The following is a 24,656-nucleotide window of genomic DNA, read 5'->3' on the forward strand; positions in this document are numbered from 1 at the left end:
TGGGGTCCAATAATGGCGTATGGTCGGAATCAAAACCATAATTGGGTGAGACTTCATCTTAACCGTACATCTCTCTGGTGAGACACACCTTATGAATGGATTGGATGGCATGTACAGTAAATTGTAGACCCGTATTCCATCTGAAAGTTTCTCCGGTAGGCATCACTGTCCCTAATGTCCTCGATCGTTCCCTTCGATGTGGCCTCCTTGTGTCATAGATCAGGAGAATTTTTTGTCACTAGTCCTAAAATGCAGTTTCACGTCTAGTGGAAGGATTGGATGGTACCTCAATATCACAGTGGGCCCCATATAGCAGAACGTATGGTACTCGAACGTGAAAAGATGAGACTACGGAAGCGGATTGCCCGCGACCCCGGGGCTGTGGGGCCCACAAAGATGTCCATGACAAATCCACTCTGTTCATCGGTTTTGCAAGACCAGAATAGGACAGAAATTTAAAAATCAGGCAGATCCAAGGAACAAAACTGTGAGGATTGAACGCCTGAGGTGATACAAGTTTTGTATCAGGATGATATTCGTGCCGACAGTTATCTGAGTGGTAATAACCCTGTGAACGGTTTGGATTGCATATAAACATCATCGTCAGCTCCAGAAAGGTTTCAAAGGTGGAATTTTCCATTCCAACTGTTTCGTTTGTGTGGCCTATCTGAGTTTTGGATCTCCCTGACTTTTGGAATCCAATCCTAGCGTGGTCTTTTAAAACACATGGACGGAGTGGATTTATCACGGACATATCTGTGAGCCCCACAGCCCTGGCACTGGCATACATAAAATCTGGGGGAATTAATTTAATTTAAACAGATCCATACCTCAAGTGGTAGACTGAGTGAAAGATATCTAGTTTCAACACCGAGGTCTTAGCATCGATTCCCTAATGGGTGGCTTACAGTGAAGTGTGATCTGACAGGGGGTGTACTAACAAGCTAACCCAAAAACTAAAAATAAAAAAGATCATGCATGCGACGTCTACAATATCGTGGCTGTGTATTGGGTGTAGCATGCAGAAAGAGTTCCCTCTGGTGTGGCCCACTTGAGTCATGGGTTGGCCGTTTTCTTGACAAGCGGAGCAAACACGAGGGGGTGCACATGATAGACGGATTGGATGTCAATTTTTATGTCATGGTGGGCCCCACAAATGCTCTTGTAGCATAAGGTGATACTACAAAGCCTCTTGGTGGAACCGTTCTCTAGAAAAGTTTTTTTTTTTTTTTTTTTTTTTTAAAAAAAAAAAAAAAAAAAAAAAAAAAGAATGGATGAACATATCCTTGTATACAAGCACCACTTGGAGACAGATTTTCCTTTGGAACTTTGAAAATGACAGGGCAAAAACATATTATTCTCACCCAATCTCCCTTCTTTTACTGAAGGATGGGTGTTCCCCCCCCGACAGCTACATTCATCATAGACATTCTTCAATCTCTCAACTCCATCTTTCTATTCATTCATTCAATTCTCTCCCTTCCACACCATGCCCCACTTCCCATCGACTTCCACACCAAGATCACCAACCAAAATCCAGTGATAGCCCATGAAAAACAGAGTGGCCCACCAGATCTCTTGTGTCCAAGCTCAGTAATCCAACGTGGCAATCAATGGGCGCGCCAAATGGCTGAAAAGCACATGTCTATTACAAAAAAGATTGGTTTCCATGCACCTTTCTCACCACCCTTCTTTCTCCCGTCTTTTGGCTGTCAGCTTCTCTTGCCCCATCATCACCAACAAGAATCAGATGATCACCATCTCTTATGAGCTCTATATCATCAATTTCAGCTCCATCTTTGGTGAGGACTTTGGTGGGGACGAGCCCGAATTTCTTAGCACCAATGTCAAGCAGCTCTTGAAAAGATTCCGGAAGGAGCATGAGTTTCCCTGCCACATCGCCCTTCTTGGGGCAGCTAATCGTGATCCTAGCACGGTGAATGCTGCATGGCCTGATGCATCTTGAGGGGCCCGCAGAAGGAAGCGGGCTCCTGTCATCTGCATGAGCAGCAGACATGATCCCAAACAGTGAGTTGTGGAAGTTGTTGATCTTACGCCTGCGAAGGTTGGTCCCCCAAGACCCCCCCTCACCAATGAGGGGCATGCTGTCATGGGATGATGGGCGGATTGATGGCTCGCTCTTGAACTTCCCAATGAACTTCACGCTTGGGGGATTGGAGACCAGGATGGAGTGATCAGCACACTCTTTCTTGGCTTGGAAGAGGGCTTTTATCTCTTCGTGGCCCTGTTGATCAGCCAGAGCCCTTGCAGACCAACCTTGGGCATCGGGTTTGTCGATGTCGGCCCCTTGGTCTAATAGAAATTTGACTATGTTGTAATTCCCCTCGCAGACAGCGACATGGAGAGCGGTTGTTCCATTGTTCTTAGGCAAAGTGACATCACCCCCATAACGGACAATGTGCTTGAGCAGTTCTAAGTTGTTTAGCTCAACAGCCGTGCAAGCAAACTGGCCCACATCACCAGAGTAGATATTTGCACCATTCTCCACCAGCAATTTGATCACCGATTCATGTTTTTGGAGAATTGCTTCCCACAGAGGGATACTTCCTTCTGAATCTGTGTGAATTTTATATATATAAAAAAAAAATGATAAAAAAATAATAATTTGGGGTTGATTTAATAGACAAGTGGGGACGAATGTGCCACACCCAAACCCCGGGTTGTGTGGGCCTCACTATTTAGATGCTGTGACCCAAAATATAGGCCTGTCTAGTCATCAGGAGGGCCACTCATGTGTGAAAAGAATGGAAGGTTAGAGAACTCTCTTAAAGGCACACATTCTATTTACGTGTGTGACTCATATGATGATTCGATATCAGTCTGATTTGTTGGCAATAGATCTACTTGGTGTGGCTCACATGGATACCTTAGATGTGGCACACATGTGACACATTCGTGCCTGTGGTCCGTGGTCTCATCCAGGTGAGCATGTAGAATTAGCGAACCTGATAATCATTATAGAACACAGCACTAGAACATATGGTTAATGGGGGTGGTTAATACAAGAGCGTTGCACCATCAAGGCTGCAGGCATTAAAATAATAATAATAATACTGAAACCCATGTATTAAATGGTAAAATAAAGGGTATTTAGGCTATCTAATTTCTTTGAAGTAAAAGAACCCGATGTGAGCAAGATCCATGTATGTTTAAAACATTTTATCAAGACATTGCAGCGAATGACGACTACAAAATGGGGTTGAACTCCATAAAATGCGAGAGCGGCAGTTGGTTCATCATCTATAATAGAGTAGAATACGGAAAAGGAGACGACCACAGAAAATAATATCGATAACCTTCATTTTATAAGGGGAAAAAAAAAAAGCCCCTCACCATGAGATGATGGGCATTGATGACAAGAGAAAATGGGTTTTTGTAGATGTAGTGCAAGTAGTATGGTTCTATCAAAGTCAACACTCTTGAGTCATTAATGTATTCCATGAAGCAACCTTATAAAAATGGCAAAGGAGACATAAAGAAAGGGTGTGTAGACATGCAGACTCTTTGTGGATAAAGGATAAGAGAATCCATTTAAAACTATCCTGATTTCTGTAGCAGAAAGTGACTCGTGGTTGATATTAAAATATAAAAAAAATTGAAGTCAACCAAGATTTATGAAGGACAACGCATTTTCAGTTAATGGATTTCTTTAAAATAAGAAAGAATGTGCAAATATAACTGACATTCCACCATACCATTTTGGGAAGTGAACAAGGATATACCAAGAAGGAAATTGCACAAATCAACTGCAAGAGGAAGGAGTCTAAAGTACAACAACTGAAACATTGAGGAAGAAATCTTGAAATTGGGTAGGATGGACCGAATTGAAGTCAAAATTGGGTTACAACAAAATTCCTGCAGGTAAATTTGGAAATTTCGCCATTTGGTGACAGATGGGATGTGGTCGGCTGAAAAAACTAATGAGATGGGAATGTTCCTGAGCAGAAAAGTGTGGTTCCTGTTACATGAGCTTTGGCCCAAATGCAATAGTGGACTGGTTCAGCTGAAAAAGCTGAACTAAAATCCTGGTTCGTAGGTATGTCCAAATGAGCCCCAATGGACTCACTAGAATGTGATCCAGTTTTGTTAGTTATACATCTGCTCTACGAATTAAAAGAAGAAAAGAAAGAAAAAAAATCCAAAGGAGAAAATGCAAAACACAATCACAAAACAAGCAAACAGCAAGAGAGGAAATAAAGAAAAATGGGCTTCTAGAGATTTTTAAATTTTTTTTTTTTTGAAAGATGGCTTCTAGAGAATTAGAGTCCGCACAAGCATCAACAATTTAGGAAGTTTCCGAACATACCTCTGCTGTTGGGTTCCGCCCCATAATCTAGGAGTAGGAGAACACAGTTGTCACTTCCTTTTGATGCTGCTATATGCTGAATACATATAAAGAGCAGGGAGAAAAACTGAATCAGCGACCATTGGGAGAACAGATCAAATCATGTAGTATAGAAGCCAAAAGAAATGAATCTACGAACCAGTGCGGTACGCCCGCTGTTGTCTGATTCGTTTGGGTCCAAGCCACGTCTCAATAGCTGGTGCAGTAAAAGATCATCTCCTCTGATTGCAGCAAAGCATGGGCTGAGAGGTAGGTCCATCCTACCCGAGCGAGCATGTTCTCTGTCTCTGCTAAAACTCCCTCCATCACCGGGTCTTTCATCTCTTTCAGATGCTGAAGAAAAAAAAAAAAAGGAACCACAGAGGGCATCACATTACATAAACGGCATGTTGAGAGTGTAACAATAGTCATGTCATACCGTACAAGTTTGTTTTGGTGTATTTTGGAAATAACTTTATGTGTTCTGTATATAACTTCTGAATTTTGTTCAAAAACTATAAACTCAACAACTAAATGAAATTCTTCAAAAAGAAAATAGTACTCCTTGAACATCTTCTCTTGACAGTAATTATAATTTCAGCGAGGATTCTGATACATGCGGGCCCATGGTTCAGTGACCTAGACCATGGGCCATACCATGGATGGGGAATGCTCCAAAAAGTCCCCATAGTCAAAGATCCTAATCCTTCAATCTTTGGTCTATTTTCCTTGAATGTGGACATTATTGTATTTTATCTCGTTTTACACCACCAAGGGTTAGGAATAGGAGTTTCCAATGTAGGGGACTCAAGGTGTTCCCAGTCGTGGGTCAGTCCCATCAGATCAAATATGCAAATCGCCTAATCTTGGGCCTCAAACGCACATAATCCAGCTCATCTGAGAACTCAGTTCACTGATGCTCAGTACCCCTATGATTCCTCAGCAGTAAGATGCAATCCCATAATGACATAAGATTTCATATTTATGTATAATAATTGTATATGGGGTTCATGTGTTTACGGACCTGAAGGAGATTGTTCATTATTATAGTTCCATCTCCAACATTGGACTGAACGATGTTCAAGAAGGAAGTACGATTCAACCGCAGTAGCTGACACAACCGTTTGGTGCGGACTGTGAATAGCTGTGGCCTGTAACAAAGCACTCCTATCTCTCCGAAACAATCTCCTACCCTTGCCTCTCGAATAACCTGCACTCATGCATGCACCCATGTTAGAGGACACTCAATTACACTACAAGTTTTCCTGTTCTGTGTAACTGATATGGCACTACTGGCATGTTCTGTTCCGTTCCTGTATTGGATAAGTTCCTGCAGAGAAGATGCAAGAAACCGAAACTGTCAATTGTAGGAACTAATCGAGAAAGCAGAAAATTATGACAGACCACAAAAGAAGTTCCTAAGTTTCAACTAAAGTAGACCATCAGTAGGTTTTTTTGTTTTTTTTTTTGAAAGGTAACCATAAAGGGATTGAACCCTGGATCACTCACATACACGACACTAGCTCTACCAGCTCATCTAACAAGTGGGAGACTAGACCAACGGTAGTTTGATACATTGGCCAACGAAATTTGCTATGCTTCTGAGTTCTGATCTGGAGGAATTCTTGCAGACAGCCATGACCAGTCCCCAACCCAAATGCCACTGAAATTCCACTTTATAATATATTAGAAATAAAGAAAGAGATGGTGACGATTGAACATGAGTCTAGATAGGGAGTGGAGGCATCAGAGTCAATGGCTATTTAAGTAAATAATCGAATTCTCTGTGGCAAAATAATATACTTTGACCTAATCATGATTCCGTATATAGCATGGATTTGACTTTGGACGCACTGGGCCCCATCTAAATGCAGGAGGTTTATTAATCCCACGCACGCGTGTGGCCCATTGACAATGAGGGACCCCCATCTGCCGATGTGATTCATGTATGGAAAATCGGATCCGTCCATTAGGTGGGAGATATGTGTTGATTTACTTATACGGAAATCAGGATGGTCCACTTATCATGTGGTACACGATTTATGAAATAAGTGGATGGCTTAAAAGTACCTGTTTGACTCTATTTGTTTGGTAGTAAAAGCCTGATGAGTGACGCAGCTGATTTTCTGGCCATGACATCTACAGGGCAGTGGACGGCGCAGATGTTGATTTGTTTACCATTTTAACATATTTGTATGTATGCGCGTGTGGAATTACGACATCTTGTCGTGGATAAAGTGGTTGGAACCACAACATACTCTGCAGGAGTACTGTATATCTTATGCATGCATGAACCCCACAAACGCATGCATGGCATGTGCCTCAATCCAAACCGTCAAAATCATGGACCCCGATACTAATGGGTTTCTGAGATAAGGAGTTGAAGTGATTGGCTGATTATATAATTAAAAGGAAAAATGAAATCAAAGAGCAAAGGAGTTTCCCGTACATAGAGCCGCCGAGCCAGTGGACGCGGTTTAGATGATGACCCTACCACCAGCCTTAAAGCGGGTGTCAAAAGTCTCTGGGGCCCACCACGATATATGTATTTTATTGGAACCGTCCTTCGATTTTGCAAGCTCATTTTAGGATATTAGCCCAAAAAATAAGTTAGATCCAAAGCTCCCAAAAAATAAGTTAGATCCAAAGCTCAAGTGGACAACACCGTTCGAAACAGTGGGGATTTAACTCTTACCGATCGTGCGTAGGATCAGTCGTCAGGGTATTTTCATCTAATGCAAAATATATCTTTGGACCGAGCTTGAAGATTAACGGCTATTGGACCAATCTAGAAGATCGACAATCAGATCAGAAGGATGAATGGTTTGATTGGACGGACATTTACAATCAACATCCTGTATGAACTAATCCTGAAGACAAATGGTTTGCTTACATCCACCGCCTGATAAACACTTGCACGCATTGCCACCATTTAAATCCTAATAAAAAACTATCATTTAAAAAAATAAAATAAAATCTCGTCCATGTGAATGACCATATGTTGAAGCTACGTGGGGCTCTCTGTGACGTGATAGAATTATCTAAACCGTCCATTAGGCGAGGCTTATGATAGTAGACTTATATCTAAAAATATAGCCTAATCCATGACTTTTGTGGACCACACCAAAGGGAACAAAGGGGAGGGGATCACTACCATGAAATCATATTATTTGAATCAAAGGTTAGGATTGTACAAGCAAACCGGTTGCTAAAGGGTCGATTGGTGACAGTGGACTGCACCATTTACTCGGTCTAATTTGAGTTAATATACGACACATATACCATCTACAAATACCCGCGTATCCAACGTCATATACAGCCATAGACAGCCAGAGTATCAAATAACTCCCCTCGTCCTTAGTCCTGACACGGAGGGGAAAGTCGTCGAAATTATTGCAGGCGTTCCCGTCGTCCCTGGAGCTTAGTCCTTACACGTGCTCGCCAAATGAATGGACGGTTTGAATATAACACATAACTCATGATCAGATTCATGGATTTTGCCGACGGCAATACAGCAGCTATATAGTTGGTGTGAGGTGCACCAGTCCATACGTTTCCTTCCTCTGCGTGGAAATCGCCGGAAACGGGTTGGCTACTACCCCTGCCACCGGCCAATGGCTGTGGTCGGTGCTCTATGAGCCCTACCATGATGTATATGTTTCATTTATGCCGTCCATATATTTTTTAGTATGAGACCAAAACTGAGGTATGTCCCAGTCCCAATTGGACTACATTAAAGGAAACAGTATCGAGTGAACTTCAACCATTAAAAACTTGTTGGGGCCATAAAAGTTTTGGATCAACCTGATATTTGTTTTTTCACTTCATCTGGGTCTATACGACCTAATCAACAGATTGGATGTCAAATAAACAGTACAATGGACCTTAGGAGGATTTTAATGGTGGATATCCAATCACTATTGTTTTCCTGTGGTGTGATCCAAATGAGATTTATATTCCTATCATTTTCAGTTTAAGGCCCTAAAATGATCTGTAAAAGTGGATGAATCACATACATCATGGTGGGGCCCACAGAGCACCGACCATCAGCCACTGGGCTGGTGGCAGGTGGAGTAGCCAATCCGTTCCCGAAATCGCTATAGAGATCTGTGTGAGGCCCAATAATGACGTATGGTCGGAATCAAAACCATAACTGGGTGAGACTTCATCTTAACCGTACATATCTCTGGTGAGACGCACCTTATGAATGGATTGGATGGCATATACAGTACAATGTAGACACGTATTCCATCTGAAAGTTTCACTGGTAGGCATCACTGTCCCTAATGTCCTCGATCGTTCCCTTCGATGTGGCCTACTTGTGTCATAGATCAGTAGAATTTTTTGTCAATGGTCCTAAAATGCAGTTTCACGTCTAGTGGAAGGATTGGATGGTAACTAAATATCACAGTGGGCCCCATATAGCAGAACGTATAGTAATCAAACGTGAAAAGATGAAGACTACTCGGAAGCGGATTGCCTGCGACCCCGGGCCCGGGAACAGAGATATTTCTGTGCCAGGGGCTGTGGGGCCCACAGAGATCTCCATGACAAATCCACTCTGTCCATCTGTTTTTGTAAGACCAGAATAGGACAGGAAACTCAGGCAGATCCAAGACACAAAACAGTGAGGATTGAACGCCTGTGATGATATAAGTTTTGTATCTTGACGATATTTGTACCTACAGTTATCTGACTGGTAATAACCCTGTGAACGGTTTGGATTGCATATAAACGTCATCGTCAGCTCCAGTTCAAAGGCGGAATTTTCCATTCCAACTGTTTCGTTTGTGTGGCCCACATGAGTTTTGGATCTTCCTGATTTTTGGAATTCTATCCTTTTTTGGTCTTTCAAAACAGATGGACGGAGTGGATTTGTCACAGACATCTCTGTGAGCCCCACAGCCCTGGCACTGGCATATCTATGTGCCAGGGTCACATGCAATCTGCTTCCATGCTACTCTGGGAGAGTGTAAAGTATGATACACAAGCAGTTAGAAATTAAATATATGAAATATAATTAATTTAATTTAAACAGTACAAATCATTTCCCTTTTTTAGATGTATCCTGATGCAAATATCATGATTGTTAGATTATTTAATTATCTGATTGGTGGACATCTATTGGACAGTTAAAATGAAAAACCTATGGTTCTGTTTCAACGAGTAGCCAAGAATCAAAGGTTAGAGTTGTTTAATTAATCTGATTTTGGACAGTGACTTGTAGTTAAAAATCATTTAGTTGGTTTAAGTTAATGGATGCCACATCTATAATTTAGTGAATGTGTAAACTTCCCTCTGGTGTGGCCCACCTGCGTTATGGATTGACCTGATTTTTGGCAAGCAAAGTGAACACGAGGGGGCGTACATGATGGACGGATTGGATGTCATTTTTATGTCAAGGTGGGCCCCACAAATACTCTTATAGAATAAGGTCATGGTCCTTGTTTAGATATATCCTTATCCAAATATCTTGATTATTAGATTATTTAACTATCTAATTGGTGGACATCTATTGGACAGTTAAAATGAAAAATCTATGGTTCTGTTTCTACAAGTAGCCAAGAATCAAAGGTTAGAATTGTTTTAAGCAATCCGATTTTAGATAGTGACATGTAGTTAAGATCATGCATGCGACGTCTACAATATCGTGGCTGTGTATTGGGTGTAGCATGCAGAAAAAGCTCCTCTGGTGTGGCCCATCTGAGTCATGGATTGGCCTTGTTTTTAGCAAGCACAGCTAACACGAGGGGGTGCACATGATAGACGGATTGGATGTCAATTTTTATGTCATGGTGGGCCCCACAATTTCTCTTGTATCATAAGGTGATACTACAAAGCTTCTTGGTGGAAACGTTGGTGGAAGCGTTCTCTAGAAAAGTTTTTTTTTTTTTTCAAAAGAATGGATGAACATACCTTTGTATACAAAACCCCCTTGGAGACAGATTTTCCTTTGGAACTTTGAAAATGACGTGGCAAAAACACATTATTCTCACCCAATCTCCCTTCTTTTATTGAAGGATGGGTGTTCCCCCCGACAGCTACATTGATCATAGACATTCTTCAATCTCTCAACTCCATCTATCTATTCATTCATTCAATTCTCTCCCTTCCACACCATGTCCCACTTCCCATTGACTTCCACACCAAGATCACCAACCAAAATCCAGTGATAGCCCATGAAAAACAGAGTGGCCCACCAGATCTCTTGTCCATCTCCAAGCTCAGTAATCCCATGCGGCAATCAATGGTCGCACCAAATGGCCGAAAAGCACATCTATTACAAAAAAAGATTGGTTTCCATGCACCTTTCTCACCACCCTTCATTCTCCTGTCTTTTGGCTGTCAGCTTCTCTTGCCCCATCATCACCAACAAGAATCAGATGATCACCATCTCTTATCAGCTCTATATCATCAATTTCAGCTCCATCTTTGGTGAGGACTTTGGTGGGTACGAACCCGAATTTCTTAGCACAAATGTCGAGCAGCTCTTGAAAAGATTCCGGAAGGAGCATGAGTTTCCCTGCCACATCGCCCTTCTTGGGGCAGCTAATCGTGATCCTAGCACGGTGAATGCCGCATGGCCCGATGCATCTTGCGGGGCCTGCAGATCGAAGCGGGCTCCTCTCATCTGCGTGAGCAGCAGACATGATCCCAAACAGTGAGTTGTGGAAGTTGTTGATCTTACGCCTGCGAAGGTTCGTCCCCCAAGACCGCCCATCGCCAATGAGTGGCATGCTGTCATGGGATGATGGATGGATTGATGGCTCGCTCTTGAACTTCCCAATGAACTTCACGCTTGGGGGATTGGAGACCATGATGGAGTGATCAGCACACTCTTTCTTGGCTTGGAAGAGGGCTTTTATCTCTTCGTGGCCCTGTTGATCAGCCAGAGCCCTTGCAGACCAACCTTGGGCATCGGGTTTGTCCATGTCGGCCCCTTGGTCTAATAGAAATTTGACTATGTTGTAATTCCCCTCGCAGACAGCGACATGGAGAGCAGTTGTTCCATTGTTCTTAGGCAGAGTGACATCACCCCGATAATGGACAATGTCCTTGAGCAGTTCTAAGTTGTCTAGCTCAACGGCCGTGCAAGCAAACTGGCCCACATCACCAGAGTAGATATTTGCACCATTCTCCACCAGCAATTTGATCACCGATTCATGCTTTTGGAGAATTGCTTCCCACAGAGGGATACTTCCTTCTGAATCTGTGTGAATAAAAAAAAAAAAAAAAAGATAAAAAAAAAAAATTGGGGTTGATTTAATAGACAAGTGGGGACGTATGTGCCACACCCAAACCCCGGGTTGTGTGGGCCTCACTATTTAGATGCTGTGACCCAAAATATAGGCCTGTCTAGTCATCAGGAGGGCCACTCATGTGTGAAAAGAATGGAAGGTTAGAGAACTCTCTTAAAGGCACACATTCTATTTACGTGTGTGACTCATATGATGATTCGATATCAGTCTGATTTGTTGGCAATAGATCTACTTGGTGTGGCTCACATGGATACCTTAGATGTGGCACACATGTGACACATTCGTGCCTGTGGTCCGTGGTCTCATCCAGGTGAGCATGTAGAATTAGCGAACCTGATAATCAGCACTAGAACATATGGTTAATGGGGGTGGTTAATACACGAGCGTTGCACCATCAAGGCTGCAGGCATTAAAATAATAATAATAATACTGAAACCCATGTATTAAATGGTAAAATAAAGGGTATTTAGGCTATCTAATTTCTTTGAAGTAAAAGAACCCGATGTGAGCAAGATCCATGTATGTTTAAAACATTTAATCAAGACATTGCAACGAATGACGACTACAAAATGGGGTTGAACTCCATAAAATGCAAGAGCGGCAGTTGGTTCATCATCTATAATAGAGTAGAATACGGAAAAGGAGACGACCACAGAAAATAATATCGATAGACCTTCACTTTATAAGGGGAAAAAAAAAGCCCCTCACCATGAGATGATGGGCATTGATGACAAGAGAAAATGGGTTTTTGTAGATGTAGTGCAAGTAGTATGGTTCTATCAAAGTCAACACTCTTGAGTCATTAATGTATTCCATGAGGCAACCTTATAAAAATGGCAAAGGAGACATAAAGAAAGGGTGTGTAGACATGCAGCCTCTTTGTGGATAAAGGATAAGAGAATCCATTTAAAACTATCCTGATTTCTGTAGCAGAAAGTGACTCTTGTGGTTGATATTAAAATATAAAAAAAATTGAAGTCAACCAAGATTTATGAAGGACAACGCATTTTCAGTTAATGGATTTCTTTAAAATAAGAAAGAATGTGCAAATATAACTGACATTCCACCATACCATTTTGGGAAGTGAACAAGGATATACCAAGAATGGAAATTGCACAAATCAACTGCAAGAGGAAGGAGTCTAAAGTACAACAACTGAAACATTGAGGAAGAAATCTTGAAATTGGGTAGGATGGACCGAATTGAAGTCAAAATTGGGTTACAACAAAATTCCTGCAGGTAAATTTGAAAATTTCCCCATTTGGTGACAGATGGGATGTGGTCGGCTCAAAAAACTAAAGAGATGGGAATGTTCCTGAGCAGAAAAGTGTGGTTCCTGTTACATGAGCTTTGGCCCAAATGCAATAGTGGACTGGTTCCGCTGAAAAAGCTGAACTAAAATCCTGGTTCTTAGGTATGTCCAAATGAGCCCCAATGGACTCACTAGAATGTGATCCAGTTTTGTTAGTTATACATCTGCTCTACGAATTAAAAGAAGAAAAGAAAGAAAAACAATCCAAAGGAGAAAATGCAAAACACAATCACAAAACAAGCAAACAGCAAGAGAGGAAATAAAGAAAAATGGGCTTCTAGAGATTTTTTTTTAAATTTTTTTTGAAAGATGGCTTCTAGAGAATTAGAGTCCGCACAAGCATCAACAATTTAAGAAGTTTCCGAACATACCTCTGTTGTTGGGTTCCGCCCCATAATCTAGGAGGAGGAGAACACAGTTGTCACTTCCTTTTGATGCTGCTATATGCTGAATACATATAAAGAGCAGGGAGAAAAACTGAATCAGCGACCATTGGGAGAACAGATCAAATCATGTAGTATAGAAGCCAAAAGAAATGAATCTACGAACCAGTGCGGTGCGCCCGCTGTTGTCTGATTCGTTTGGGTCCAAGCCACGTCTCAATAGCTGGTGCAGTAAAAGATCATCTCCTCTGATTGCAGCAAAGCATAGGCTGAGAGGTAGGTCCATCCTACCCCGAGCGAGCATGTTCTCTGTCTCTGCTAAAATTCCCTCCATCACCGGGTCTTTCATCTCTTTCAGATGCTGAAAAAGCAAAAAAAAAAAAAAAAAAAAAAAAAGGAACCACAGAGGGCATCACATTACATAAACGGCATGTTGAGAGTGTAACAATATTCATGTCATACCATACAACTTTGTTTTTGTGTATTTTGGAAATAACTTCACGTGTTCTGTATACCACTTCTGAATTTTGTTCAAAAACTATAAACTCAACAAGTAAATGAAATTCTTCAAAAAGAAAATAGTACTCTTTGAACATCTTCTCTTGACAGTAATTATAATTTCAGCGAGGATTCTGATACATGCGGGCCCATGGTTCAATGACCTAGACCATGGGCCATACCATGGATGGGGAATGCTCCAAAAAGTCCCCATGGTCAAAGATCCTAATCCTTCAATCTTTGGTCTATTTTCCTTGAATGTGGACATTATTGTATTTTATCTCGTTTTACACCACCAAGGGTTAGGAATAGGAGTTTCCAATGTAGGGGACTCAAGGTGTTCCTGGTCGCGGGTCAGTCCTATCAGATCAAATATGCGAATCGCCTAATCTTGGGCCTCACACGCACATAATCCAGCTCATCTGAGAACTCAGTTCACTGATGCTCAGTACCCCTATGATTCCTCTGCAGTAAGATGCAATCCCATAATGACAAGAAATTTCATATTTATGTATAACAATTGTATATGGGGTCCATGCGTTTACGGACCTGAAGGAGATTGTTCATTATTATAGTTCCATCTCCAACATTGGACTGAACGATGTTCAAGAAGGAAGTACGATTCAACTGCAGTAGCTGACACAACCGTTTGGTGCGGACTGTGAATAGCTGTGGCCTGTAACAAAGCACTCCTATCTCTCCAAAACAATCTCCTACCCTTGCCTCTCGAATAACCTGCACTCATGCATGCACCCATGTTAGAGGACACTCAATTACACTACAAGTTTTCCTGTTCTGTGTAACTGATATGGCACTACTGGCCTGTTCTGTTCCGTTCCTGTATTTGATAAGTTCCTGCAGAGAAGATGCAAGAAACCGAAACTGTCAATTGTAGGAACTAATCGAGAAAGCAGAAAATTATGACAGACCACAAAAGAAGTTCCTAAGTTTCAACTAAAGTAGACCATCAGTAGGTTTTTTTGTTTTTTTTTTTTGAAAGGTAACCATAAAGGGATTGAACCCTGGATCACTCACATACACGACACTAGCTCTACCAGCTCATCTAACAAGTGGGAGACTAGACCAACGGTAGTTTGATACATTGGCCAACGAAATTTGCTATGCTTCTGAGTTCTGATCTGGAGGAATTCTTGCAGACAGCCATGACCAGTCCCCAACCCAAATGCCAACACGGCACGAGCAAGATTTGGGCTGTTCATTACTGTGTTCTGGCCCCAAGAGAGGCCAGATTGATCATCAGGTTTCCAGCACATATTAACAGTGGGGCCCAACTGATGAACAACCGAGAATTGCGGCAGAAAATGTGCCGAATGAAGCAGTAATTTTATTTTATTTTTTTACTTTTTTGAGGGAAAATTTCCAAAAAAGAAGTTTGGAGTTTACCACAGCACCGGTCACCATTATGTAGAAGTCCGTCGGTGCTTGATTCTGCAAGATCACATCTTCTTTGGGAGGAAAGTACTCAGCTTTCATCTCTGAGACCTTTGAATTTCCACAACACAATAAGGCAGCATAAGAGAAAAATAAATCAATAAATATAAATATAAATAAATGAGAAGGTATTGGCAAGTGGAATGGCGAAAATTTACAGCAGTTTACCAGCTGGAAAACCGAGTCATTTGAAACCCCTCGGAACAAGTACAACTTATCGACAAGTTCGTAGAAGAGGAAATGTGAAATACTGAACCGGATGGCTTTTGGAAGGGAATCGAGAGTCTCTTGCTGCTGCAGCCCCTCTGAGTCCGTTCTGAACTTCAAACACAAGTGTGCAAGCATTTGATCTTGCAGCCGGGGAGGGAGCTGGTTTCGTTGCGCAAAACTCGAAGCTGCTTGAATTGTGTCTCTCTGCCATTGCACAAACATAAGGATCTCAGAAATCAGGGGAACACGAACCTATGAACCATCAATGCATCATCGCATACTTGTAAATATCATAGTATGTGTTTCCCACCATTTCTTAAACAGTGGTGATATCGACCATAAACATTGCATTCATGTCAATCAGGACCACCTAAATCATGGGATCCATTCTTTGTGAAGCATAGACTGCAAATCACACAAACCAAGATCTTGACAGTCTGATATCAGCCATCAAAACTTGGAGCCCAACAGTTTTTCTTTTAGCTGTCCACTTAATGGCCATCAAATGGAAGGTTAGGATTGTCTAATCAGTACAATTTTCAGGATATTTTCCATCCACAATGGGGATCACGATTCAGATGGTCTAGATTGTATGCCACATTTACTGTGCATGAAGCACTGCCATGTGGGAAATGGTGGAACTTGCACAACGTAGTCTTGCCCATGATTAGAGTTACGAAATATGAAGGTGCATTCCAATAGAGCCTTGTTCTCAATATTTACCAATCTACGATTCAAAAAAAAAAAAAAGCTCAAGCAACTGTGAGTAAGAAAACGCACAAATTTCCTAGTTCGACTGGCCCCTTGGACGACCAAATTGGTCATGTTTCCGATCAGATAAGCTGTTAAACCAAGGTTGAAGAGCATGTAGAAGAGGTTGAAAATCATCTCCCTTGTATTCTGGGGATGCAAATCGCCATACCCGACAGTCGTGAGAGTGGTCACATAGCGGGTCCAGAGACTTTTCTCACGGAAGTTGCCCATAGCCATCCCAATCCATGTGTTATGAGGGTCATGGTACCTTGCGGCAAGAAGATAATAGAAGCACCCAGCACAATGAACTGCGAATAGAGTAACCTGCAAAAACATTCCAAAACGATTCCGAGGGTTGTTAGTGAAAGATTTCCCTTCCAAGAAAAACACCCAAAATACTTGATAAAAATTATATATATATATATATATATATATATATATATAAACCTTACACAGATAAGTTTCGCACATCGGACACAAAAGTAGTTGAACTTTCTGTCTTTCTCCAACCTGTTAAAATCAAAGAGCAAAAAGAAACATGTCACTCTTCTGAATGCTGAACACTATAGAAATGATCGTGAAGCCGCCATCGCGGCAAACATTAAACCAATTGTTCTGAATTTTTCCTCAATCACCTATCTGTGGGACCCTAATCAAATGGCTAGGATCGTCCAATATCCACAATTTTTTGAACACCTCCTGAGGATGATGGGGCCCTTCAGATCAATGGTCTGGATAACCGGACCAAGGTCCCCACTCACACAGTCTGTGTGCATCAACAAGCACATCTTGATGCATCAGGGCCTTCTAATGCCTCATTCAAAAGACAAAATGGAAATTGCATCCCATTTGCAAGATTCCATGAAAGAACTCAAAAGTCCAAATCCTTGTGCTAGTGCTTCACATCCAAATCAGAGAATTAGAAGTCAAGCGAAAAAACTATCTTCCATTTCTCTACCTAATTCCATGAGAAACTGAAATTGGTCGTACCTGGCAAACATCGAACTGACTCTGCGTAGACGCGAGAGTCGAAGCACGTTGAAGAAACCATATGACCGGAGCTTTGGTGGCAACATCAGCTGTGTCCATTCAGTTGGGACTGTGGAGACGACATCGAGAGCAAACCAGGTGCTCAAATACTTCCAAGCGATCTGCTTTTGGCTGTCCACATGCAGGTAAGTCCCTCTATCTAGGTAGGCCACGAAAAAAGTCAAGATGATATCTATGGCGAAGAACCCATTAACGACATTGTCAGCCACAGATAAAGCACCCTTTGGCTTCTCAAGGAATCCGAATTCGAATGGGGATACCCAAGCGGTATAGATGACTAGAATGATAAGAAAATTCTCCCACCCTCTGCACAGATCAGATTCAATCCACATTAATTCAAGCAAGAAATCACATCATTTTTTAATAATCTCAGTACTAAACTCCAAATTCCCTCAACTATGACCATATTTACTCATTAGAGGATGGTTTTTTATCCAATTACAAGCACAAATGCTATGAAATCCACAATACCGACAACTGTTTCGAAACCTCGAAATGATCTAAACTTCAATACAAAAACTTTTCTCTAATGAATCCATAAAGGGTCCTAAAAATCACGATGTTGAATAATTTTTTTTCTTTCTTTTCTTTTCTTTTCTTTTTCCTTCATTGAGAAGATGTTGAATCATTTTCTACCATCTTATCAAGAAAAATTCTTTAAAAATAAATTATTTTTTTTTTTTAAAAAAAAAACAACAACAAGAACACAGCTAAAGAACATTTCCGAAAATTACACAGTAAGGGGAAAAAAAAATTCCAATGCAGATGAGGGTGGTTTTGACCAGTAAAATCCTCAAAATTACAAGTAAATTACACAAACTTGATTTTGCATTCAAAGAAAGTTTTTTTGAACCTCCTTTTCTTCATCAAATCTACTAAAGGGCATACAACATGCAATAAAAAATCACGTAAATAATATCTAAAATCCACAATTTTTATTTTATTTTTTTATTTTATTTTATTTTATTTTAAAGAGAGAATTTTGTATGGAAAGGGTTACTTTCTTTGAATAAAATCAAGAAGAGAAAACCCAAAGAAATGATAATATGAAATGAAAACTGTAAAAACTTGAAGTGATTTTTCAGAGCAAAATCAAATAGTAAAACGTCATATATCAAAACCATTTTATTTTTTACTCTTATATTTCCATATACTCACATCAAAACGACTATTTGTCAGCTAATTATCGTTGAAAACAGAACATGCAAAAACATTCAAGAAGACATACATCATACTAAGAAAAATGACGAAAAAAAAAAACCATCATTTCCTTCCGACATTTCAATATCATATCAACACAGAAAAACATAATAAATCACTAAAAAACTCTATAAAAAAAACATATGAAAGAGAGGAAATGTTAAAATAAACAGAAAAAAAAAGAAGAAAAGAGATGAAGCCACCAATCAAAACCGTTCTAAGAATCCAAAAATAAATTAATAATAAATAAATAAATGATTTCAATCAGAATCTTGAACAACGAAAAGAAATAATTAGAACATTGCCCAAAAAAGAGTCAGAACATTCCCAAAATCCATTATAAAAGGAGAGAAGAGACCCATATTCAAAAATCGAAAGAGAAGAGAGAAAAAAGGGAAGAAAGAAGAGGAACCTGTAACGATGATCGTAAGGGGAGACGATGAATCTCTGGAGCTTGACTCTGCGATTGCTTCGAGCGCCTAGAGACGGAAGCATACCACTCGATAGACTGTAATGGCTTCCGTCCCTCGACATCTGCTCCGCCGCTTCTTCCCCGCATACTGACACCCTGAATACTCCTCTCTGATTCCTCCTCTCCGTCATTGCTGCAACAGATCAAACACCTCTCTCTCGCTCTCGTTCGCTGGCTCGCTCTTATATACGCATGTGTTCGTATGCAGCTCTGCTTTCGTTCTCAGTTGCGGGAAAGGCTCGAGGGATTTCCACTCGAGTTCGTTTTGCCTGTCGAGACTTCGGAGTCTAGCATCCGTCGCTGCAACCAACTGGGCCCAGATGCTGGGATGGTCCGATGATTTGAGCCGTCCAGATACCCTTGGCTGTAGTAAATAAGCTCTTATCCCCATCCTTCAATGATGATCCTATCCCTTGATGTTTTGAATTGAATGCTAGCCATTGAAAATTTTCTTTTCGGATGTTGTAGATTTATCTACAGGTAACGATGATCGGAATCATCCGTTTGGGGCTAGTTACTTGCGTTGGGCCGTATAACAGATTCTACACAAGATGGACGGTTCTGAACGTTGGAATTTTCAGCATCTGTGGGTTGCAACACACCACTGGATCCTAAGTCGCGACGGATGCAAACGAACGCTTTGGTCATTCACGGGGGCGCAAGGACTGAATAAACCAAGAAGTGGTTTCGCCACATGTGTGACAGTTATCACACGCGTTTGTCCTTTGACGCGGATTGCATACTTACCCTGCCTGTAGTGACGTGGCTCCTGGTCGGTGCTCTCTGTGGGCCCCAAAATGATTTGTGTTTAATCTACATCGTCCATCCATTTTTTCAGTTCATTTGAGGGTGACCGCACCACATCAAAGTGTGGTGATTGAATGGCCACAGTTAAAAACTTCTTTGGGCCACAAAAATTAACAGGTTAGATGGCAGATAAACACAGTGGACCCTAGGAAGTTTTTAATGGTGGGCATCCAATTACCACTCTTTTCATGTAGTGTGGTCCACCTGATCTGATACAATGTGGTACGCCTGAGGAGTGAAACGGTCCTGATTGTTGAGTGAGTATATCTGATGAGTGTCCCCACTAGATGGATGGTTTGGATTTCCCATGCACGCGAGTGATTGCTTGCAGATGGGCAGTGCCTACCGTGTCCACGCGTGTAGGAAAATTACATGCACGTTATACTCGGGACGCAGATTGTACACTGACCTTACCTGTAGCGGACTCCCAACTGGCTGGTGATATGTGCGCCCACCGTGATATATTTTTTCCAGACCGTCCATCCATTTTTTCATCTCATTCTAGGGCATGAGCTCAAAAATGAAGAAGATCCAAATCTCAGGTGGACCACACCACAAGAAACAGTGGTGATATTGACTTTTTAACGTATAAAGATAGACTCATTTAAGATGACCCAAATTCAAAGGTTCAAAGGCTGAAATTCCAACGTGGGTACAAACGCGTAAACTAACCCAAAGAAGCAGATTGCAAGCCGAGCCCGCCTTGAGCTACAGTTGCTACTGGTAAGTGTCCTGTGGACCCTGCAACAATATATGTTTTATCCAAACCGTTCATCCATTTTTCCAGTTCATTTTAGCTCATGATTTAAAAATTGAGGCAGATTGAAATTTCATATGGACCACATTACAGGAAAACATTAATGATTAAATGTCTATCATTAAAAACTTCCTTAGGCCCACTGTAATGTTTGATTGTCATCCATACATGTTGATTAGGTCATGGACCTGGATGAAGGTAAAATATGAATATCAGCTTATTCCAAATCTTTTTGTGGCCCCCAGCAGGTTTTTACATCTAATCTAATTCCAAGCTTTTACATTCTTCCCGGACATGGACTGGAATTGGCACAGGATTAGATGAATCCCATCCCACCTAATCCCTACTAATCCCATTGCCCAAACACACCCTGGATTCATGTTTTAGTTGTATTATATTGTATTCAGTATTGTTCATTTTTATATTGGGCAATATTCAGAATACATCCAGCGAAGACGTGCCACTAATTAATGTTTAGATAGGACATATTACTCTAGCATATATATAATTTCATGTCAGATCAATCTTTGAAAATGATCAGATAAGGGCCACACAATGTATATACGTGCATGTAGTTGGGCTCACTCATTGTTCCATTAAATGATCTGAGCCGTTCATTCACTTCAGAGGGTGGGCATTACCCTTACCTAGGTGTCCTTTTGTTTCTATGCAAACTATTGTAGAATCTCAACCATTAAATATGAAATAGACGGCGGAATAAACATCCTCGGGCCAGGCTGATTTCACTCCAAAAGCACTCCCTCCCGGATGGTTTTTTGTCCTAAATCCAATGGACGGAGTGGATTTTCCAAGAAGCTTCAATAAGTAGGCTACCAAACTTCATAGAGTCAACGTACGTCGACTCTGTTGCGAAACAGAGGTTCCGTCTTTTCGTTGTGGGCCACCGTCATCCAGTGAAAGGTAGATCTGAATCGTTCATCAGGTAGAGGGAGAAAAACCCATCAAAAACATGTTGACCTTTCATGACCATATACTTCCTCATGATCGTTACAATGATCAAAAGAAGACCGTTCGGTTGTTGTTTCAGCTTGATTGTCTCAGTGGGCCACATCATCGGATGATCAAAGTCCATCATTCATAGTTTAAATCTCAAGAGGAAGATGATGGACGGTGTAGATTTGTCAAAAGACGGTCATATTGAGCATTACCAGCAACACAGTGAAAGAAGAAAATGCTTTCTTCCTGTTTACGTCTTACTGAAGGTCCGGCCGGTTGCGCGGTATAATCTCATCGATGATGCAAAGTGGTTCTCGGGCGCATTTGTACGTTTTGAATGCGTCGCCCGCCATTCGTTTCCAAATGAGAGACATGTCCCATCAACCCCACTAATACGATACTATACACTTGAAACCGTGAATCCAAACACGGCCTAATTGTATTATTTATACATTTTGATAATTGATTCTTTTGCTTTGAGCATAAACAATCTTAGCAACCTTTGTACCATTAAAGGGTTGGAATATTCAGCATTAGATTTTTTTAATTTTTTTTTTCAAATAAATAGTTTTAATTGATTATTAGAAAAAATAAATCCAATGACTAAAGTTTTGGACATATCATATTAGAGGATATATTGGTGTAAACCTTGCTATCTAATATTCAAGTTGTGTTTCATGCTTGATAAACCACATTCGGAGGGAAATCCAAACAACTACCCGTACTTTGATCCACCCACACATGCACATTCGCATCCACCGGCACAGCCGACTCAACCACAACCCGATTCCCCGATACGTTCCTTAACGCATGGTTAGGAAACGATCCATCACCCACCTGCAACGAATATTGCACGTGCCTGATAAGGTTAGGAAACAAAAGCACCCGAGAGAAATCAACGGCCCACCTGCTCGCACTCCCATCCACAAACGCCCTCCCAACCGTCGATCTAAGCCCCATCCCTTGTACATCATTCCTATCAACAACGACCTGATCAACGGTCGTGAATGGCCCATTCGACTGGTCCAACTTAACAATATCAGCCCTACCATCACCGGAAAACATGTTATCTACGATGTTGAGGCCACGTATGACACCCTTGATAGACTTAAGTGCCACGTAAGCATTGCCGAGGAAAAACGATCCACTGACGTGGAGTTGAACCGGGTCCTCGGCTACTATCCCGGTGTAGTCCAAATAGCCATTAACGATCCGGGGGTCTGGGTCAGACCCGGTAGTGGTAGATAAATCCCGGTCCCACCGAATCCTGTGGCCTTATTGTAGCAGTGGACCCCAGTTAGTATGTTGGCCTGGCCCACTACTAAGACACCGATCGACGCTGAAAAAATGACCACGTCAGTGACAGCATTGTCATTGCCCGTGAGATTGATTGCAATGCCAGAGAAGTTCTTCTCGCCAGGATCTCCACCGGTTGTGATGTGCTGGCCCTAGGAGTCCTTGATGAACGTCTCATGTCCTCCTTGGACTAGGATTCCATCAGTGGTGAAATGGGTGATGTAGCAGTTCTGTGTAGAGGTTCCGAGGGAGTTGATTACTGAAATGCCACCTCCTTCTGTAGTTAGAGTCCAGCATGACGTCTTTGAGTGTGATGTACTCATAGGATGAGGAGAATGATTTGACGGCTGCAGATTATTATAGGGTGAGCCCATCAGCTTCTTCCTTTTCTATTGAGGTTAGTTTGGAGGATGAAGATGGCCATAGCTCGATTAGATGCCTGTCGGTTGGGAAGTCATCAGATGCACGTAGAGATCCTCCATGGATCTGTCCCACCACAGAATCAGATTATGGTAATTAGTATGTTTTTGATATGTTCAAGGCCCACCTGTGATGTGTTTTTAGAATCCAACCGTTCGTTGGGTGGGAATCTTGATGGGAAAATTACATGTCAAGAAACATCCTTATCAGAAACTCAGGTGGGACACACCATAGGGGGAAATGGACAATATGCCAACAGCCTATATATTCACTTATTGTGGCCCACGTAAATTTTGGCATGTTTTGATTTTTGTTGGGTCCCTTAAACCAGCTGGGGCACAGCTGATGAATGGATTGGATGAGAAATACGCAAAAGGGTGGACCCCACATTTCATCTGGAATTTGCTATGGTGGGTATCCCCTTCCCAATGTCCCCCCTTTTTACATTTGGTGTGGCCCAACTAAGTCATAGATCTCGCTGGGCTCTTAAATATAAGCTTATCATGTGGGGACGCATTTAATGGACGGGTTGGATGGCACTCAAACATCACAGTGGGCCGTGCCAAGTTAGCACCCTACTTTGAACAGCTCGGATTTCATCAGGCCGAATTCTGGCCCCATTAAGTGATCGGTCAAGGATTTCAGGCCCCAGCTTCCATTTACGGATGGGCCTCAACATCAGGACTGGGCCAGGACCATCCATCACGCCCATTGCCAACCTAATGTCCAGAAAGCTGGTACAAACATCCCCACCCATCCAAATAAGTGTGACCGAATCCCAGCACACATCTCAAAATGGGATTTTCGAAAATCCTTTTTGGAGTGTGTGCTGGACCCCAGAGAGGGAAGGCGGCCACCGACCCACCACTACACACCGTCTGCACCGAATTGGGCCCACAAGAATAATACAATAATCAGAAAGGTAACCCCAGAGAGGGAAGGCGGCCACCGACCCACCACTACACACCGTCTGCACCGAATTGGGCCCACAAGAATAATACAATAATCAGAAAGGTAAGAAAAGCAGAGAACGGTCGTTTTCATCAGGTGGAAACTTGCTCCTGAAGCACATGAAAAATGGACGGTGGAGTTTGAGCAGTGATGTAAAGATCACCAATGTGTTGCAGTAGGAGGATAGCGTGTTTAGCGAGGATGAAAAAGGCATGTGGGCGTAGGGAAATACATGGAACATTCGGTGTATATATTATCCATTACCTAATTAATAAAGTGGGCCCGGCCTACCTTCTCAAATTGGGCGCTGCTATCCATCAACATCACCATTAATTTGTAGGGTTATATATACTGAATGTTCGGTGTACGCACTGTCGACTGGAATGAGTATTCTGTGATTTCAATGCTTAGGCCCCATGTTAGTTTTTCACCACCATATCCAGACCATCCAAATTGTGGGTCCCATTCACATAAAAGCAAATCCTAACCGTCCAATTGATGGCTACCAAATGGATGGCTAAAAGTAGAATATTG

At 41.7% G+C, this 24,656-nt stretch overlaps 2 protein-coding genes and 1 pseudogene across 2 annotated transcripts; all 3 read right to left on the reverse strand.

The window, feature by feature from the left end:
- Positions 1-1,303: 1,303 nt before the first annotated feature.
- Positions 1,304-10,405, reverse strand: LOC131248736 (potassium channel AKT1-like). The gene is made up of 6 exons (XM_058249171.1): positions 10,262-10,405; positions 5,603-5,702; positions 5,370-5,555; positions 4,506-4,699; positions 4,328-4,403; positions 1,304-2,577 (listed from the first exon to the last, which is right to left on the reverse strand). The coding sequence occupies exons 1-6, from the start codon at positions 10,403-10,405 to the stop codon at positions 1,649-1,651; spliced, it is 1,629 nt and encodes a 542-aa protein (XP_058105154.1). The 3' UTR covers positions 1,304-1,648.
- Positions 10,249-19,424, reverse strand: LOC131255737 (potassium channel AKT1-like). Its single transcript, XM_058256542.1, has 11 exons — positions 18,875-19,424; positions 17,203-17,568; positions 16,665-16,722; positions 16,240-16,536; positions 15,418-15,663; positions 15,202-15,300; positions 14,620-14,652; positions 14,347-14,532; positions 13,466-13,660; positions 13,288-13,363; positions 10,249-11,555 (listed from the first exon to the last, which is right to left on the reverse strand). The coding sequence occupies exons 1-11, from the start codon at positions 19,063-19,065 to the stop codon at positions 10,669-10,671; spliced, it is 2,634 nt and encodes an 877-aa protein (XP_058112525.1). The 5' UTR covers positions 19,066-19,424; the 3' UTR covers positions 10,249-10,668.
- A 2,706-nt stretch (positions 19,425-22,130) lies between these two features.
- LOC131248739 (polygalacturonase QRT3-like) lies at positions 22,131-24,452 on the reverse strand (annotated as a pseudogene).
- Positions 24,453-24,656: the final 204 nt, after the last annotated feature.

This window comes from Magnolia sinica, chromosome 1 (genome assembly GCF_029962835.1).
Source record: "Magnolia sinica isolate HGM2019 chromosome 1, MsV1, whole genome shotgun sequence".
NCBI classification, from domain to species: Eukaryota; Viridiplantae; Streptophyta; class Magnoliopsida; order Magnoliales; family Magnoliaceae; genus Magnolia; species Magnolia sinica.